Here is a 19,396-nt window from a genome sequence, read left to right on the forward strand (position 1 = left end):
ACGATGAATTCGTCGTGCCTGAGGATCCCGTCGAACAGGAGCGTTTCAAACGCAGGCTTATGGCCACGACAAACAGCCTCAAGAAAAAGCAACAGCAGCTTAGAGCTGATCAAGATCTGCTAGCCAACAGATGGACCGAAGTCCTCGCGGCCGAAGAGCATGAACTCGAACGCCCCTCCAAAAGCTACCCCAAACGTAAGCTGCTCCCCCGACTAGAGGTGGAGGCATATGATCCCGCTTCACCAGGAGACAATACGGCTGATCGACCACCTCGTGGTCGCGACAGAGAGGCCTCAAGGCCCTTCACTAGACCCGTACCCCGGCATCACTCGAAAAGCACAAGGCCACAGGGGAACACTCCGGACCTGCGAGACATATTGGAGGATAAGGCAAGACAATCAAGATCGATCTATGGATCACGTGGGCGCCCCACGATACGTGACGATCACCGTCACCCCGGACACAGTAAGTCCGGCCGGGCCGAACACAACAGACAAAGCTCTTTTGAGCTCCGTCGTGATATTGCCCAGTACAGAGGCGCCGCACACCCACTGTGCTTCACAGATGAGGTAATGGATCATCAAATCCCAGAAGGGTTTAAACCCGTCAATATTGAATCTTATGATGGCACAACAGACCCCGCGGTCTGGATCGAGGACTATCTCCTCCACATCCACATGGCCCGCGGAGACGATCTCCACGCCATCAAATATCTCCCACTCAAACTTAAAGGACCAGCCCGGCACTGGCTTAACAGCTTGCCAGCAGAGTCAATTGGGAGTTGGGAGGACCTGGAAGCCGCATTCCTCGATAACTTCCAAGGCACGTACGTGCGACCACCAGATGCAGATGACCTAAGCCACATAATTCAGCAGCCAGACGAATCGGGCAGACAATTCTGGACACGGTTCTTAACCAAGAAAAACCAAATTGTCGACTGTCCGGATGCCGAGGCCCTCGCGGCCTTCAAACATAACATCCGCGACGAGTGGCTTGCCCGGCACATGGGACAGGAAAAGCCGAAATCCATGGCAGCCCTTACATCACTCATGACCCGCTTCTGTGCGGGTGAGGACAGCTGGCTAGCACGCAGCAACAACCTCAACAAAAATTTTGGCAGTCCGGATATCAAGGACCGTAGTGGCAGGTCGCGTCGCAACAAAAACAAATGCTGCATTAACAGCGATAACAGTGAGGATACGGCAGTCAATGCCGGATTCAGAGGCTCTAAACCCGGTCAACGGAAAAAGCCATTCAAAAGAACAACTCAGGGTCCGTCCAGTTTGGACCGAATTCTCGACCGCTTGTGCCAGATACATGGCACCCCTGAAAAACCAGCTAACCACACCAATAGGGACTGTTGGGTGTTCAAGCAGGCAGGCAAGTTAATTGCCGAAAATAGCGACAAGGGGCTACATAGCGACGACGAGGAAGAGACCCGACCGCCGAACAATAGAGGACAGAATGGTTTCCCCCCACAGGTGCGGACGGTGAACATTATATATGCCACGCACATACCCAAAAGGGAGCGGAAGCGTGCACTCAGGGATGTATACGCGATGGAGCCAGTTGCCCCGAAGTTTAATCCATGGTCCTCTTGCCCGATCACCTTTGACCGAAGGGACCACCCCACCAGCATTCACCATGGTGGGTTCGCCGCATTGGTTCTAAACCCAATCATCGATGGATTTCATCTCACCAGAGTCCTGATGGACGGCGGCAGCAGCCTAAACCTGCTTTATCAGGACACGGTGCACAAAATGGGCATAGACCCCTCAAGGATTAAACCTACCAAGACGACCTTTAAAGGCGTCATACCAGGTGTAGAAGCCAATTATACATGCTCAGTTACACTGGAAGTGGTCTTCGGATCCCCGGATAACTTCCGAAGCGAGGAGTTAATCTTCGACATAGTCCTGTTCCGCAGCGGCTATCATGCCTTGCTCGGACGTACCGCGTTTGCAAAGTTCAACGCGGTGTCGCACTACGCATACCTCAAGCTCAAGATGGCAGGCCCTAGAGGAGTCATCACGGTCAACGGAAACACTGAACGCTCCCTCCGAACGGAGGAACATACAGTGGCTCTCGCGGCAGAACTACAAAGCATCCTTTTAAGGCAATTCTCGAGTCCGGCTGCCAAGCGGCCGGACACAGCTAAGCGTGCCCGGAGTAACCTACAACACGACCACCTGGCACGTTCCGAGCACGCGTAGCAGTGCGGCCCCAACCCCAGCCCCTGTAAAACATTAAGACAGACCCTTCGCGTACTCCATTACGCTCTGAAGATACCATGGGCATGGGGCAAGGGGCTCGACCATGATAAGCCCAGACTGCGGCTCAACCGCACCAGGGGCTCTTAAGTGTGGCGTTTCTTTTTCTTTTCCTTTTATTTTTTACCTACAGGACTCCGTTCGTCAGAGGCCCTGTCCGGCAGCAGACATGCCGAACCCACGATGCAACAGCCAGGGAAGGATAAAGGCTACAACGAAAATCCAGGTGGTCTCCATCATGAGCATTAAATTTGTTTTATGCATTATTCCATAGCCTACCCCTGGAGGGGGACATGTTAAACAGTCCCATCCCTTGCTTATCGCACCACTTGTATCGTCCTGCACTTACAACAGTTTTTATTGAATAAAGCAATGCAGCACATTTTTGCTTCTAATTGCATTTCTTTCTTACACATATGTTCATCTATGAAATGTTGCATCCGTACGTTTTGGTACGGCTAAATACACCAGGGGCTTATGTTTCCCGCGTTATGGTGTGATAAGTCCGAACACTTTCACAAGTGCGGCACCCCGAACTTATAGCATTATATGCATCAGCTCCGAATCATGTTCTTGGGTCAATAGTTGGGTTTGCCCGGCTCCCATGTTTTGGTACCTTACGTTTCGTTTTATCGGCTAAGGTAGCACTGGGAGAACCACTGCGATTGCGCCCCAGTTGAGCTGGGTTAACGCCTCAGTGGAGAAAGCTAAAACTGACCGTCATAATGAGGTGAGAGCTGGTCGCTGTTCGAGAGGTTCTTTGCGAGTCCCTAAAGACTTATGCCGCTTCGAGCGAGGAGCCGGATTCTGTCCGTCCAAGGCGTGGATAGCGTCCCAAATTCGGCCTTCCGAAAACTAGGGGCTTCGCCGAAATTTAAAATTATAGAATTCTATGGCTAAGTGAGAGTGTTCAAGCATTATAAGTCCGGTTGCCTTGTTCGTTGTGTTGAGCGCCTCCCTAGATGGACCCAAAAATGGGAACAAGAGCGCTCGAGTTTATCCCGAACACCCCAGCACTCGTGGCATGGGGGCTGAAGCCGACGACTTGCCATCTCTCAGATTTGATAAACAGCCGCACAGAAGGTAATATTTTAAATTAACAAGCGTTGCTTAGCGCATATGAACCAAGTTTTCAGCGCACAGGATAACAAAATGCGAGTCTACTCAAATATTACATCTTTGGAGCACTCACCCGCAATAGTGCGGGCGCCCTTCAGCACACTCCTATAATACATCTCGGGCGTGCGATGCTCCTTGCCCTCTGGTGGAGGGTCCGTCACAAGCTTCTGGGCATCCATCTTGCCCCAGCGCACCTTTGCGCGGGCAAGGGCCCGACGCGCACCTTCAATACAGGTGGAGTGCTTGATGACTTCAACCCACAGGCACGCATCCACCAGCCGCCGCACCAGGCCGAAGTAGCTCCCAGGCATGGCCTCCTTAGGCCACAGCCGAACTATGAGGCCCTTCATGGCCTGTTCGGCCGCCTTGTGGAGCTCGACCAGCTGCTTCAGCTGGTCGCTAAGGGGCACCGGATGTCCGGCCTCAGCATACTGAGACCAGAAGACCTTCTCCGTTGAGCTCCCCTCCTCGGCCCGGTAGAATACGGCAGCATTGGACACGCTGCGGGGAAGATCTGCGAACGCTCCTGGAGAGCTCCGAATTCGGGTAAGCGACAGGTAATTAACACCCACATGCTTACTTTGCATGAAAAATGCCTTACCCGCTGCTATTTTCTTCACCGCCTCTATCTCCTGGAGGGCCTTGTAGGCTTCGGCCTTAGCGGCTTTGGCACTCTCAAGAGCCGTTGCAAGCTCAGACTCTCGAGTCTTCGAGTCACGCTCCAGGCACTCATGTTTCCTCACGAGATCCTGGAGCTCTTGCTGTACCTCCGCCACCCGCGCCTCCTGTTTCTCTTGCTCGGTGCGCTCCGCAGCCGCATTGCGTTCGGCCGCGGCCACCGCCTCCTTCAGGGTCGCCACCTTGTTAGTGGCCCCTGCAATACCCCAGTTATCCTTGTCATTTTTCTTGCAACCAAATCCTTTTCTGTAAGGTACAATTTTCATAAGGTATTACTCACCTTCTTTTTCCTCGAGCTGCTTCTTGGCATGGCCGAGCTCGTTCTTGGACCGCTCGAGGTTTTCCTTCAAAGTATTGACCTCCGCAGTCAGTGTGGCAGAGGTCAGCAGCACAGCCTGCAATCCCATATTGACATATTTTCATGACTCCTGCGATTATCTTTCTAAAGATCCTCAGTCCGGCTTTTCTTTCCGAACACCGAACCGAGCATCAGGGGCTACTGTCTATGCGGTACCATTTTACATATATTGAAATTCTTACCTCAAAGCCTGTTAGAAGGCTGCTGCAGGCTTCGGTCAGCCCGCTCTTGGCGAGCTGAACCTTCTGAATCACCGCACTCATAACAGTGCGGTGTTCCTCTTTGATGGAGGCACCGTTGAGCGCCTCCAGCAAATTATCCGGCACCTCCGGTTGGATGGAGGCAGCCGGCGTCGCGGTCTTGCCCTTCTTATGAAGGGGTCGCCCGCCGGACTCCGGAGCCACTATGGGTTCCGGGGCTGAGTCCGGTGCAAAGTCCGGGAGGTTGTCCTGCGACACCTCCGGGGCCCTCTCCTCCTGGTGGGTCCCTTCCTGGGATCCCACCTCGGCATCGTCCGCATCACGGGGGGTGGAGGCAGTCGGAAGAGAATCCATATCTGACGCCTCTAAGGACCCGCTCGACGAAGTGGGGAGATCATCCTTAGGCGGACTGCAGGGTTGTATGCTGCATTAGAAAGACATAATGTGGCGGAAAACAAAAAACCTTGAAGTTATTCGGGAGTCCGGATACTTACGATCTCGCCAGAGGCTTGGCCCTTGGAGGCCAGTCCTCGTTGTCGTCACTGGCGTTGGCGGAACAGTCCGGGGGAAGAGTTTTCCCCTCTTGGACCCTTCGGCCTCCCTTGTTGGGGAGGCCTTCCTTTTCTTCCCTCCCCCACTGGGGGAGAGGCTTTCTTCTTCTCCTCGCCTTGGTGGGAGGAGTCGGCCTCGGATTCATCGTCCGATAGCACCTGAAAACAGGAACTCCTCCGAGTCCCCGTGGCCTTCTTCTTGGCCTTCTTCTCCGGCACCACGTGGGGTGCCGGAGCCAGCAGCCCCGTTAGGCGGGCGTCAGCTGGGTCCTCTGGCAATGGGGCCGGACAGATAGCCTGTGCGGCCTTCTTCAGCCAGTCCTGTCAAAGGAAAGGGAGTTTAGATCCCGCATAGAGTCAAACTATGAATAACAAGCGTCCCGTAAAGGACAATATCACTTACCTCGTCAGCTGGACGCTGCGAGCTGAATCCACGATCTTCGGTAGCGGATGCGGGAGCCTCGGCGCCCTTGAACAGCACCTTCCAGACCTCTTCGTACGTAGTGTCGAAGAGCCAATTAAAAGTCTGGTGCTGCGCCGGATCGAACTCCCACATATTGAAGCCCCGTCGTTGGCACGGGAGAATCTGGCGGATGAGCATGACCTGGACTACGTTGACAAGCTTGAGCTTCTTGTCCACCATCTTTTGGACGCAGGCTTGGAGTCCGGTCAGCTCCTCCGAATCGCCCCAAATCCGGCCGCTCTCTTTCCAGGAGGTGAGCCGTGTGGGGATGCCGGATCTGAATTCGGGGGCCGCTGCCCACTCGGGATCACGCGGCTCGGTGATGTAGAACCACCCCGATTGCCACCCCTTGATGGTTTCCACAAAGGTGCCCTCCAGTCACGTAACGTGGGACATCCTGCCCATCATGGCGCCTCCGCACTCCGCTTGGCTGCCCTTCACAACCTTCGGCTTGACACTGAAGGTCTTGAGCCACAAGCCGAAGTGGGGCTGGATGCAGAGGAAGGCCTCGCACACGACGATAAACGCCGAGATGTTGAGAATAAAATTCGGGGCCAAATCATGGAAATCTAGGCCGTAGTAGAACATGAGCCCCCGGACAAAGGGATGAAGTGGGAAGCCCAGTCCGCGGAGGAAATGGGGAAGGAATACTACCCTCTTATGGGGCCTAGGGGTGGGGATGAGCTCTCCCTCGTCGGGGAGCCACTGCGCGATGTCGCTGGACAAGTATCCGGCGCTGCGCAGCTTCTGGATATGCCCCTCCGTGACGGAGGAGGCGATCCACTTGCCTCCCGCTCCGGACATGTTTGGAGAAGGTTGAGGTGAGATGTGCGGGCTTGGGCGCTAGAGCTCGAGTTCGCAGAGATGGATAAGCCAAGGAGGAAGAAGGCGCAGGTAAAAAGGTTGGATCTTTATCCCCTTATATGGGCGGACAGAAACACGCGTCCCCACCAGCCTGGTAAAACTCGCTTATCCCCCAAGCGTCGCGATTGATGGCGCGGTTGGGTTACCCACGTCCGTATTGATGGGAATCCCGGAATAAGGGGAACACGATCTCTGCTTCGACAAGACGTGTCAAGGAAACCGCTTCGCTAAACGCGCTGAAGTGGTACAATAAAAATGTTTCAAATAAAGGCTTGGTTGTGGTGTGACATCACGCCACGGAATACGTCAGCAGATTGAACTTGTGTGAATATTATTCTCTCTACGGTGGTATGTGGAAATTATTTTGCAGAGCCGAACACTATCCTGGTGTTCACAATCTTCTATAAATTATTCGGAGGAGGAACCCGCCTTGCAATGCCGAAGACAACATGCGCGCCGGACTCGTCGTCATTGAAGCCTGGTTCAAGGGCTACTGAGGGAGTTCCGGACTAGGGGGTGTCCGGATAGCCGAACTATCATCATCGGCCGGACTCCAAGACTATGAAGATACAAAATTGAAGACTTCGTCCCGTGTCCGGATGGGACTTTCCTTGGCGTGGAAGGCAAGCTTGGCGATACGGATATGTAGATCTCCTACCTTTGTAACCGACTCTGTGTAACCCTAGCCCTCTCCGGTGTCTATATAAACCGGATGGCCTTAGTCCATAGGACGAACAAAAATCATACCATAGGCTAGCTTCTAGGGTTTAGCCTCCTTAATCTTGTGGTAGATCTACACTTATAACCCACATCATCAATATTAATCAAGCACGACATAGGGTTTTACCTCCATCAAGAGGGCCCGAACCTGGGTAAAAACATCGTGTCCCTCGTCTCCTGTTACCATCCGCCTAGACGCACAGTTCGAGACCTCCTACCCGAGATCCGCCGGTTTTGACACCGACACCATGGTTCAGTGTATGGAAGGAGCACAAGATTATGAGAAGGACACGGAAGTGGATTCGTTGTCAGGGCCGTCGCCGGTGGAAAGGCGTACATGATCAATGCTTTGAATTTGAAGCCAGAATTGTTTAAGTGGGGCTAATCGGGGATCAGATCCCAACAGTACTTGCCCGGCTGATCCTTCTCCTCTAACTTTTAGCAGAGCGATCCACGATGCGATATGTACATTTTTTTCCAGGTAATACGTGTCTCATTATATCATAAGGATCATAGTACAAGGCACGTACAAACCGACCTGGTAAGAGTAGCGCTCGTGTCGCTCTCCGGGGGTGGCACGAGCGAACCCTAGCCGCCGCCGCGCCGTCCCTCGCATCTGCCGCCCGCGGTTTGGGCGCTGCCGGAGGAGGCCGATGGGTGAAGCCCGCCTCGGAGGACGGCAACGGCAGGGCACTCTTCTCCTCGCAGTGGTGCGTTGTCCTGGACGTCATGGCCCGCTTGCGGCGTGGCGGCGGAAGCTGGAACGGTGGATCTGGCGGTGAACCTCTCGTCAGCGCGGCGAGGAGGTTCTGCGTGGCTAACAAGGGTCGCGCGCGCGGGATTCAGGTCGTCTGGATCGATCTCGCGTTGGCGCCTTCGTCTTCAGCCGGCGCGGTCAGAGCGGCGACCCTGGCGCGCGGCGGCAGCCGTTTCCCCCATGGCCGATGGGTTGAGTCATTGGCTTGCCTGGCCGGGTGTTGGGTGGCGATTGTTGTTGCGGATCTGGCGTCCCGGACGGATCCATCGTGATTCGGCTATGGCCGGCTGACGGCGCGTGGTGGGGCTGTGGTGAGGCGGCTGGAGGTCCTCAACCGGCTTTCCGACGACACCAGACGTCTACATGGCGAGGGTGTGCTCGGATCTAGTTAGGCGAGATCGTGGTGGCGCTACTTCCGGTGAAAATTGCACCGACTTTGGTCATCGCGGACAATGACGGTGTCTCCAACGCCCCATGTTGAGGCATCGTCGTTGCAAACTGCGTCAATATGATCGGGATGTTTCGGGGGAAACCCTAGATCTGGGTCTATTATTGGATCTGACGATGACAGTTCCTTCGATGGCGTGCTCCCTCCTGAGGGCATCGTTTTGGAGCAGGAGCTGGCTGGAGGGGACGAGGAGGAACGGTGTTTCATCTACCGCAAGGGCGACGATGGATCCCGGTGGCATGGCCCTATGGAGTTTCGGCGACGGGCGCGTGTGGATGGACTCGCGCAGGAGGACGACACCGTCTGGCGTCGTGGTGGCGGCGATGGCGGAGAGACCTGGCACGGTAGATGCAACAATACAGCTCTGGAGATGGATTTGGTGGCAGGTGGCTACGGCGGCCTCATACCCAGCAGTCATCCTGATTGAGGAGTGCGCTGGACTGGTGGGTGCCCCATACCCGGCAGGCGTCTTGGTTGGGACCTCAGGTCTTAGATGTTAGGCTTGGCTGCGAGGTCTGTTTGATATTAGGCCCAGACTATTAGCATCCCTACATCAGCTGGATAGGAGTAGCGACAAATGTTGCCTAGACGGTGGCTTTAGTCTTACTATTGTATGACTTTATAAGGTCTTATGTGAATAATTAATAAAGTGGCTGCATGCCTCGTCCAGATGCAGAGACCGGTGTCCTCCTCCATTTCTAAAAAAAGAAACAGACCTGGCAAAACCGAAAAGACAACAAATCGCTAGCCTTCGCACAAAGAAATAACATCCAAGAAGTAAAATTACAATCAAGACCGAAAAAACCTCTAAACTTGACACCCATGCCCGTCACCTGCCTCTGGAACCACCATAGAAGCCACCAAAGGAAAAAATTGATGATCACCTTCACACCCGAGCTCGAAGCGGCTCCATCGCTGATATGTAGTTTTGTGGACCTTCAAGGTGGCTCACCAAAAGCGAAACCATTACCGTTGGATGAATCAGACTGGGGCAACACCCCGGACACGCCATCGAACACTAGATCTGGCACCCCACCACGACTAAGACGCCGGAGGAGAAAACCACACCTGCCATCCACGAACCACACGAACCCAGCACACGATCCACCATCTTCCGCATGCCGCTGATGCAGACCACAATCTGCATCCACTCTTGGACTACCTCTCAAACTCCGCCGCTGGCGCTGGAGCAAACGTCATCGCAACGACGGAGCCCGGGGACACAGGTCCACCACGAGGATGTCGCCGTCGCCACGCCATCCTTACTTGAACATACTGATTTCCAAATCCATCCCCTACCATAGGACCGATCGCCTCGTTCGGAGTAGGATCCGAAGAAACTTTATTCAGTGCCGCCATTGCCGACGCCGAAGCAAAGACGATGAACAACCTAAAAATCTAAACTACTAGAGTAAAAAAAAGATCCACACGCGTGGATCCGGCGACCCCCCCCCCCCCACCACCAACGACCGAGGCCGCTGGCGAAGGGGAGCCGCCAGAGGGCGGCGGCGTGGGAGACTCCTGGCGGCAAGGTCGCCTTTTCTTTCTTCAAGCGGAAGAAAGAAAAGCGATCTACGATGTAGTGCAATATGTACATCATACAGTATATATTATAGTTTTTTGATTGAGAAGAACTGAAAAGGTCAGCCTGCTCCACGCGTCCAAAGAACTTTTCTTTCTTCCTCTTTGAGGTAAATAAATGCCCAAAGAAACTAGGGGCACCGCTGTTCACGTCCACACTTCAACGTGTCGGTCATCTCTTGTTATGTTGACAAAAAAAAGAAGCAAATGATCCGGTCACACTTGGAGGTGCCTGCCCTGCGAACGAGTTTCACTGATTTCGTTCCCATTCACCAGTACAAACAAACTATGGTAACATGTATGTAGGGTTTATGCGTACTCGACATTACTAATTAGTGATGTTCAGAGCCCTCCGTCGTGATGACATATATCCTTTACGATCTACTGTAGAGAGTGGCTTTTTAGCTCCGGGTGCACCTGCACCCTTTATGAATAGCAAATTAAAGAAGAATAGAAAACAAAATCAAAAGAAATCTGAAACTCTGCAACATCAAATATTGTTCAAAATTTGTAGGTCGTTACAGGTTTTCATGCCAAAAAACCATTCAAGGGGCACTACAGAAGAAAAAGATTCCAATGCTTGAAGTTTTGAGCATTTTTAGCACTTAAACCTGTAACTTGTCTTATTTGAGGAGCTCTACATGATAGGAGCATTTTGTTATGAAAACTTGCAAGAATACCGCTTCAGTTCAGCTTGCTACGTGCCTACTTTCTTTATGCTCGCCGAACATAGTACGCTGAACTAAAGGAAGGATAAGTACTTGCGCCTACTTTCTTTATGCTCACCGAACAGAACAATCTATTTTCTGACAAACCATCATGGTTTGAAGATGCAAGTGCACACATGTTCTGTATTGCATTGGATTACGGTTTAATAAGATCCAGGATTCAACCATATGCATTGGATCGATGTTCTGGAAAACAAGTTGGAACTGCTACCCTAGAAGCACTTGCAAAACGTGATGCTAATCGGATGCTGACTAGGAGTAGTACAGTAGTACTTGTGGGAGCATAAACAACTTTGGTGCAGCACTATTTTCTATCCTTACGCGTGACGCACACACTGGACTGCCATTAACAAAGTAGTTCAAGCATCCATAAAAAAAAGTAGTTCAAGCATCTATAAATAGATGAAACCAACCACTGCACCCACCATCCCAATCATCGCAACAGCAGCCGAGAAGAGCAGAGCAATCTTCTTCTTTGATCTCTCCACAATGGCAAAGATCCAGCCCTTTCCTTCCTCTCCCTGCTCTACTTCTTCCCCCGGAGTTCAACAGGGCAGGCACGCGTACACGGTGTGGATGAAGTCGCTGGTGTTCAACGGCAACGGCTGCGCGGTGTACGGCCCCGACGGCGCCGTCGCCTTCCGCGTCGACAACTACGGCAGCAGGGGCGGCCGCGAGGTCCTCTTCATGGACCGCGCCGGCAACGCCCTCATCAGGATCAGGGGCAAGGGCGTCGGCATGTTCAGGAGGTGGGAGGTCTCCCGCTGCGCCAAAGACGGCGGCCAGGACGAGGAGGCGACACAGTGGTTCAGCGTGCGCCGGGCCGAAAAGGGCGAGGCCGCGGTGGCGATGCACGGCGGCGCGGGGACGTGCTACACGATAGAAGGATGCTGCGCGCGCAAGCCGGAGTACAAAATCCGGGACGTGGATAGCACGGTGGTGGCGGAGGTGGCACGGAAGCAGACGGCGGCGGGTGTGGTGCTGGGGGAGGACGTGCTGACGCTGACGGTGGGACCAAAGGTGGACCACCTGCTCGTGTTGGGCTTGGTCGTCGTACGTGGCCTCATGAACCGTTCCTTGTGATGGATGCATGCAACGGGCGATGGTTTCTCCTAGCGAAAATGTTGAATTTTGTACAGCTAGTTTAGAGTAGCCGAGAGTTTGTTTCACACGAACATTTAGAAAGCATTTTGGGAACATTTTTAGCCAAACTGAGGACATGTAAACTCTTTTTGGTGGATGGTTTTTCACCCTTCATTAAGTGTTGTTCGAAGAAATTCTTGTAGACTTATACATGTGGTAACATAATTACAAATGTTTTCTGTTTGGATGGAACACAACAACAATTTGGCAAAGTCAGAGCCAGATTCTTTTGGGGACGGGATGCCATGAAAAGGAAATACCATATGGTTGTACGGATGGACCTTTGCACCCTAAGGCTCTGGGAGGACTTGGGCTGTTCACTTGCAAGAAGATGAATATATTACTTCTCATGAAATGGTGTTGGAAGCTTTCTCATAATCCCACGGGGTTGTGGGTGACGATCTTAAAAGCCAAATATTTTCCTAATTCTTTCTTGGATAACCCTAGAGGATCTCGTGCTTGGAGCGGGAGCCGAAGAGTCAAGAAGATTTTTAGTTTAGATACTAAATTTGCGGTGGGCAACAGATGGGACACTTTTTTCTAGTTCACCAAATGGCTTGGTACAACACACCTTCATGAGAAATACCCTCACCTCTTTGTCCTAGCCTCTGAGCCTACAATTAGTGTTACCAAGCTTTTGCAAGACAACTGAGTCAACATCAACTTTAAGTTCAACCACAATTTACCGAGTGTTGGGAAATAGGGAATCGCCCCGTGGGGAGTTGGTTTGAGTTACCCTCAATGACAACACTGATACAGCCTCATGGGAGTTGGAAGCGTAAGGTCACTACACTGTTAAATCTTTGTATAATTGTTTGGTTCGATCTGCCATGCTAAGTGCCTTTGGTCTACAATGGTGCCACTAAAAGTGTGTGTCTTCTTGTGCAAAATGGTGCGGCATTGTCCCGGCCTTGGCCATCAACCCACTGAAACATCATGGCCTGGGTGGTGGCACTTGTGTGTTACGCTTGGAACCTGAGAACACCAATCACATTATTTTCAACTATGCACCGACCGGATCATTTGGAGATGTATTTGTGAATTCTCTGGTTGCACTTGGGACCCAACCTCTTCGAATGAGGTGATTGGTATTCTTATGAATCTTAGAGGTCATCTTGGACGCGTAGCTTGAAGGGCATTTTATGCTAGCCATGAAGTTGTCTAATTGCCGCAACAGATTTTCTATTGAGGGGGCATCCCAAATCATCCACCTGACTATATTAAAATCTCTATTTTCTTTAGTTGTGGGAGTCCCTAGGGAAGATGAAGGCCATGGGAATGTGCACTGAATCAACAGACAAAGTCAGATCCCATGATCATCACTAGCAACATTTATCTAGAACCCATTCCTATGTTTGGTGCTCATTGTCGAGGCCTTGTTTTAGTATTTGGTACTTATGTATCTTTGTAGTTTTGGTTTGTTCTATAAGACTATGTTATGTTGGTCTATCCACTTCTAGAGCGTTATTGATTTAAAGCAAGAAGCGTCAGACACCTTTCATCTAAAGCAACTACAAATGTTCTTTTAACGAGTACATTTTCCTGAACTTTATCATTAGCAAGATCAATGATTTTGTTCATGCTTTAATTTGAATTGGAGAATAGGATCGCGCAATTCCTAAATCACCTCCCAGAACAACTTACATATAAGAAGGCACAAACATCATATATCCATTCTAATGTTTGTTACCAACTTATATGACAGCTTCAACCCGGTCAAATACATTCTTATTTGACCAATTGACTCAAGAAAAAGTGTGTGTGGTAAACCATACTTTCCTTGGAATTTCCAAGGGTGGCTGCTAGAAGGACCTCTTTTTTTAAATCTGCTATCTTGTTTCGTATTTTTTTTTAATTTCTGTAAGGGTTTGTGCTGATTGATATACAACTTCTGGCCTTTTAACAAGAGAAAAAGCCGCACACACGTGGGGAGAATCCACATTTTGCGTTCTGAAAGGGGCACAAGTCACATTTATATTATTTCTAATATTTTTTACCCACTTATATGTCAGTTTCCATTCAACCCGGTCAAATATATTCTTATCTGACCAGTTAACTCATGAGCCAACATGACCTCATGTGATTAAGCATACTTTCCCTCGAATTTCCACCGGTGGCTGCTATCTAAGGAATATCTCTATTTTAAATTTGCTAACTTGTTTCAAACTTTCATCAGCGATGAAGTTCCAAGGTTGATCATGCTTCACCAGAAACGGTTAGAATACAATTTATTTGCATGACATTCGTATCCTACCTGCAAGCACTTATTTTAGAAACATGGTACATCAGCGGACACTAACATACACACACTACACTTATACTTATGAATGAACACATACTACACTTATACTTATGAATGAATCCACGTACACCTATGAGCCTCGAAGAGATTGAGCCGGCGGGTCATAAGATTGATATAGTCACCACAGGCGGATGGTTAATGAAAATATCACCTAATACGGAATGCATATTTTCCTTCATGACACACGTAGTTTGATACCTCGTGCGTTGAGGGTACAACCACCTCCCTACCCATTCAACCATACGTCAAGCACGGAGTCTTGATGATAAACATGTGCTCTATGGTTGTCACTACCGTTGTAGACTCGTATTAATCTGGTCCATTCGTTGAGGTGTCACTTTCATTTCTATTATTATCACATCTTGTAGAAAAAGTGCAACTGATACGGTCAGCAAGCTTCACTTCCGAAGATTCCATTTGTCCCGTATAAAGTAATCCAGTACAGTAGTAGTTCCGTATGCATGCATCTTGTGATCTCTATCAAAATGATTAATTGTCATCACTAAATGATTTCAGAAGTCTCCCATTGACGAGGATACAGACCTAAGGTAGGGTCATAGGCCTGACCTATACGCCCTAGCCAAGGACACTACCCTGGAAGAGAAGAAGTCCAAGAGGCAACAAGGGACGCCCAGCCAAAGATGTCGAGTGCAATTCACTCGACAGTCATATCACTCGGGCGACCCCTATCTATTGCCACTCGACCACTCAAGGAGTCACTCGACCTACCAAAGAACAGGAGTCACTCAGCATTGCAACGGTTAGGCGTTCACTCCGTAGTCTTTAAGGTCATAAATACCACTTAAGTCTGGTGTTACCAGTAACGCCCCTACTTTATGTACATTAAGCTCCTTGTAATGGAGGATGGCTGGGGTCCTGGCGCACTCTATATAAGCCACCCCCTCCTCTGGGACAAGGGTTCGCACCCCCTGTAACATCACACACATATAATCCAGTCGACCGCCTCCGGACACCGAGACGTAGGGCTATTACTTCCTCCGAGAAGGGCCTGAACTCGTAAATCCCGTGTATACACCTTCACCATAGCTGAGATCTTGCCTCTCCATACCTACCCCCCTTTCTACTGTCAGTCTTAGAACCACGACACCCGTCCCAACAATTTTGTTTATGCTAAATTATAATCCGCATAAGGCTCCCGATTTCGTGGTACGCATGCCCTTGCTTTGTTTAACACTGTATCTCCGGCCATCTTGTGTTCCTTGCTCTTCTGATTTGGGAGATAGGCTAATCATTTGACCCATTAAAATATCTCACTTTCTCTCATATTAGTTGTGCTGAAATAGATATATCTGAGTTCTCACTTCCGCATTATCCATGTAGTGCATCAGTATCCATTTAAATTAGGTCATCACCGCAAACTGCCACTACATTGCAGGAAACAAGCTCATGCGTGAACTAATCTAGGTACTAGATGATGGAAACGTATGAATGGAGCTTAATATTTTGGTACTTTGTCAATAGCCATGTGTGGATAACTATCTGTTTAGAAAAGAAAAAATCATGGCGTGGCCTTTGTGGAGTGACATCAGAGAAAACGACAGTGTAAACAATTATGGGGATTAGATCGACCTTTCGCCAAACCTAGATAGCCTTTTTTAGCTAGCAGCTTAATCAGGTGCAATGCAACAAAGAGTACTTATATAGTTGGGTCGTTGTGCATACACATACCTGCTTTATAAATATATTATATGCTCACCAAATAGAACAAATAATCAGTAAGATGTTCCCATCATTGACGTTGTGATTGGTCCAATAACTCGCACATGCTACATCTTGTGACTTGCATATTGGATCCAAGTTTGCAAATTAGGAGTAACTCTAGCATAATCGTCATATTGGCGGCCTCCAGAACATGTATGGAGGACTTTTCATCGTAAGTTTGGATGCTGCCAAGTCAAGGTGCAAACTCAGAATCAGCTAAAATAGAGCCTCCAAAATTTCCATGTGGGTGGGACCCATTTGTCATAGACTATAACTATTTCTTCCCCCATTCTCCACCCACGCACGTAGAGCAAGCAGAAATTTAACATATAGCCGATTTCATTCATAGGTAGGGGCGGAAAATTATTCACATCGTGAACTAGATTCATAAAGCTACTAGTATTGAACTAATAAACCTACAACTAAACTAGCGAGGATGGCAGCGACGACAATGAGACTTCCAGACCTGGGACGTGCCGACGCGGAATGTGGCATTGAACACCTCAATATCGTGGAAACGAGCGAGGATGGCCTCACCCCATGCCGACGATGTGCGCAGGAAGACATTTTGGGTTGCAATAGAGAATAAATGGGCCAGTTTCGCCTCATTGCACGCCAACCATTAGCCATGGTCGGCGTAGGTGCCAGGGCGGGCGCACGGTCCCAAATCCTTCGGTCCCTCTCGGCATCCATCCTCCAACTAACGCCCAAGGCATTATCAACAGCGTCCCGGTAGACATCTAGGCCATACACCTCCCCCTCCTCCTTGATGAGTGGAAAGGGAAGCTTGCTTAATGCTGGCTTTATCTCGCTTATGATGCACCATTGAGGGGATGGGAGTAGTGGAGGGGGAGGCGCCAGTGAATGGAATGGAGAAGTGTATAGGAGAGGGGCCGGCCTTTTGTAGCCCCGAGCGGTGGGTGGCCAGAACAGACACCATTAATGAGCAGCTGGGCAGCCGGCATGCAACGGGTGGGGATTATGGGGTGTGTTTCCCAGTGAGAAACATAGTTGTGGCGTCGGTACAGTTTCGAAAGAGAGGCCAAGAACGAGGACGAACATGCTGAAACTTGCAGAAGCGATTGGGTTTGCAGCTCGCTTTGTATCAGTGCATCTAAATATGAAGGTTGTGACCCACTATTTGGATGGGCCAATAAAATTATGCTATGGACGCTAAGGCCAATAAGACGATTCTGCAAGATCCAGTTTTTGGGCTGCAAACACCATATGAGGCTTAGTTGCCGTAGTGTGTGAGGCTTAGTCTCTTCTTGTACCTTTCGCCGTGTATTTTCTTTTCTTTGCCTGAGGCCGTGTGCTTGTAATCCTGGCCGGTTGATGGCTTCGTTAATTCTTTCCGCAAAAAAGTTTTGTTAACTCAAAGCCGGGCTAGGCTCGAGCCCAATCTCGGGCTCGGCTGATGCCTTTTCTCTAAAAAAAACCATACGAGTTGTTATTACGGCGATCCGAGCGATATGAAGCATCTGTTAGAGTTTGTTCTCATTGTGCTGCTTTAGATTAATTTGCTCTTCTGGCTACGTTTGCAAAGTAAAGTGTGCTGCTTCCATTTTCTCCCCTCTGATGCACTTGCAAATTTCATTAACCACTATGCCCTAGATTGCCATGTCATACTATAAACCAAGTCCAAACAAACGACATGTCATGCTAAATGCCAAGTCCACATACATGAACCATGTAAACGTGGCGCTAACTGAATGCTGACTGGTACGGTGCAAAACAACTCGGGTGCAGAACTATTCTATACTAACGCGTGATGTGTACAGCGCCGATAGACTAATTCAAACGGGCCACGTGATAACGAACAAGGTGCATGTATAAATAGGTGGAACCAGCCATTGACGCTAAACCATCCCAATCATCTCATCTACTTCATCGCAGCAACAGCAGAGCAAAGCAATCTTTCTCGACAATGGCCAAAATCCAGCCCATTTCTTCTTCTCCCTGCTCCACCTCTTTCTCCGGTGAACAGGAGGGCAGGCAGGCGTACACGGTGTGGATGAAGTCGCTGCTGTTCAACGGCAATGGTTGCGCGGTGTACGGCCCCGACGGCGTCGTCGCCTTCCGCGTCGACAACTACGGCTGCAGGGGCGGCCGCGAGGCCCTCCTCATGGACCGTGAGGGGAACGCACTCATCAGGATCAGACGCAAGGGCTTCGGGACGTTCACGAGGTGGGAGGTCTGCCGGTGCGCGCAGGACGGCGGCGAGGAGGAGGCGACGCCATGGTTCACCGTGCGGCGGGCTGAGAAGGGCGGGGCGGCCGTCGCGATGAACGGCGGCGCGGGGACGTGTTACAGGGTCGACGGAAGCTGCGCGCGCAAGCCGGCGTACAGAGTTCGCGGCGTGGATGGCTCCGTTGTGGCGGAGGTGGTACGGAAGCAGACGGCGGCGGGGGTGGAGCTGGGGGAGGACGTGCTGACGCTGACGGTGGCGCCCGAGGCGGATCACCTGCTCGTCTTGGGTTTGGTCGTCGTGCGTGGTCTCATCAACCGCTCCTTGTGATGGATGAAACGGCAATCCTCTTCTTCTCGTTCAATTCTCTCCAGGTGATCGATGCTTGGAACCGGTGGTGACTCTGACTCTCCTAGAGATTTTGGCGAACATACTGAAGTTTCTACTAGTTAGTTTGAGAGCTTTTTGCACGTGAAACATCTAGAAACTCTTCAAAGCATGAAACACAGTGGTTCAGCACTTTATCATTTCAAAGGCCAACGTTAAAATTCAAAAAATAACGACCTCGATAACTTCCGACCGTTCGGTCCGGGGACATCCCAGACCGAACGTGTCGTTCAGTACGATACCTCGCCCCCCACAAACAATTTCGTTTGGGGGAGAAGTCCTCCAGTGCGAACGCCTCCCTAGCCACTAACAGCCCAGAATTGAAAATAAAAAGCCCAGTAGCAAAAAAATGAAGAAAGGTTCCAGATTTTTTTCCTGTGATAAAAAAATCCCACTTTTTTACTTTGTTAATTAAAAATATGCATTAACTTTCAAACGCATAAATTTTCCATGGGCAAAAATATTTTTTTAACAATAACCCAAAAATGAAATAAATAAATAACAATTTCTATCACACCAATAAAAATAATTTACCATGGCAGATTCATAACAAAAAAATCCATGGTATTTTTAACTAAATTTACATATATTGCCTTAATGATTTAGATACATTTGCCATGTTAATAAAGGTAATTTAACATGAGAAATAAATAATAAATCTTGCCATGTCAATAAAAGTTAAATATTGCCATGGGGATTTATGTAAAATTTCTATGTAAATAAAGTTAAATTTGCCATGGCAACCAAATGGTAAAACTTGTCATGGAAATAAAATTTAAATATTGCCATGGGGATTTAGGTAAATTTGCCATATTAATAAAGGTTAATTTTCCATTGCAAATAAATAGTAAAGCTTCCCATGGTAATAAAATTTAAATGTTGAATTTCCCATGACAAATAAATAGTAAAAACTTGCC

At 49.8% G+C, this 19,396-nt stretch overlaps 2 protein-coding genes across 2 annotated transcripts; both read left to right on the plus strand.

The window, feature by feature from the left end:
* The first annotated feature begins 11,189 nt into the window (after positions 1-11,189).
* Positions 11,190-12,045, plus strand: LOC119282077 (protein LURP-one-related 11-like). Its single transcript, XM_037562426.1, has one exon. The coding sequence runs from the start codon at positions 11,227-11,229 to the stop codon at positions 11,818-11,820; it is 594 nt and encodes a 197-aa protein (XP_037418323.1). The 5' UTR covers positions 11,190-11,226; the 3' UTR covers positions 11,821-12,045.
* A 5,438-nt stretch (positions 12,046-17,483) lies between these two features.
* Positions 17,484-18,651, plus strand: LOC119282078 (protein LURP-one-related 11-like). The gene has a single exon (XM_037562427.1). It carries the CDS (start codon positions 17,832-17,834, stop codon positions 18,420-18,422), a length of 591 nt encoding a protein of 196 aa, XP_037418324.1. The 5' UTR covers positions 17,484-17,831; the 3' UTR covers positions 18,423-18,651.
* Positions 18,652-19,396: the final 745 nt, after the last annotated feature.

This window comes from Triticum dicoccoides, chromosome 3B (assembly GCF_002162155.2).
Source record: "Triticum dicoccoides isolate Atlit2015 ecotype Zavitan chromosome 3B, WEW_v2.0, whole genome shotgun sequence".
Lineage (NCBI taxonomy): Eukaryota > Viridiplantae > Streptophyta > Magnoliopsida > Poales > Poaceae > Triticum > Triticum dicoccoides.

Excerpts from the sequence above, each read along its gene's own strand:
- LOC119282077 (XM_037562426.1), top strand. The coding sequence starts at position 11,227 with ATGGCAAAGATCCAGCCCTTTCCTTCCTCTCCCTGCTCTACTTCTTCC.
- LOC119282078 (XM_037562427.1), top strand. The coding sequence starts at position 17,832 with ATGGCCAAAATCCAGCCCATTTCTTCTTCTCCCTGCTCCACCTCTTTC.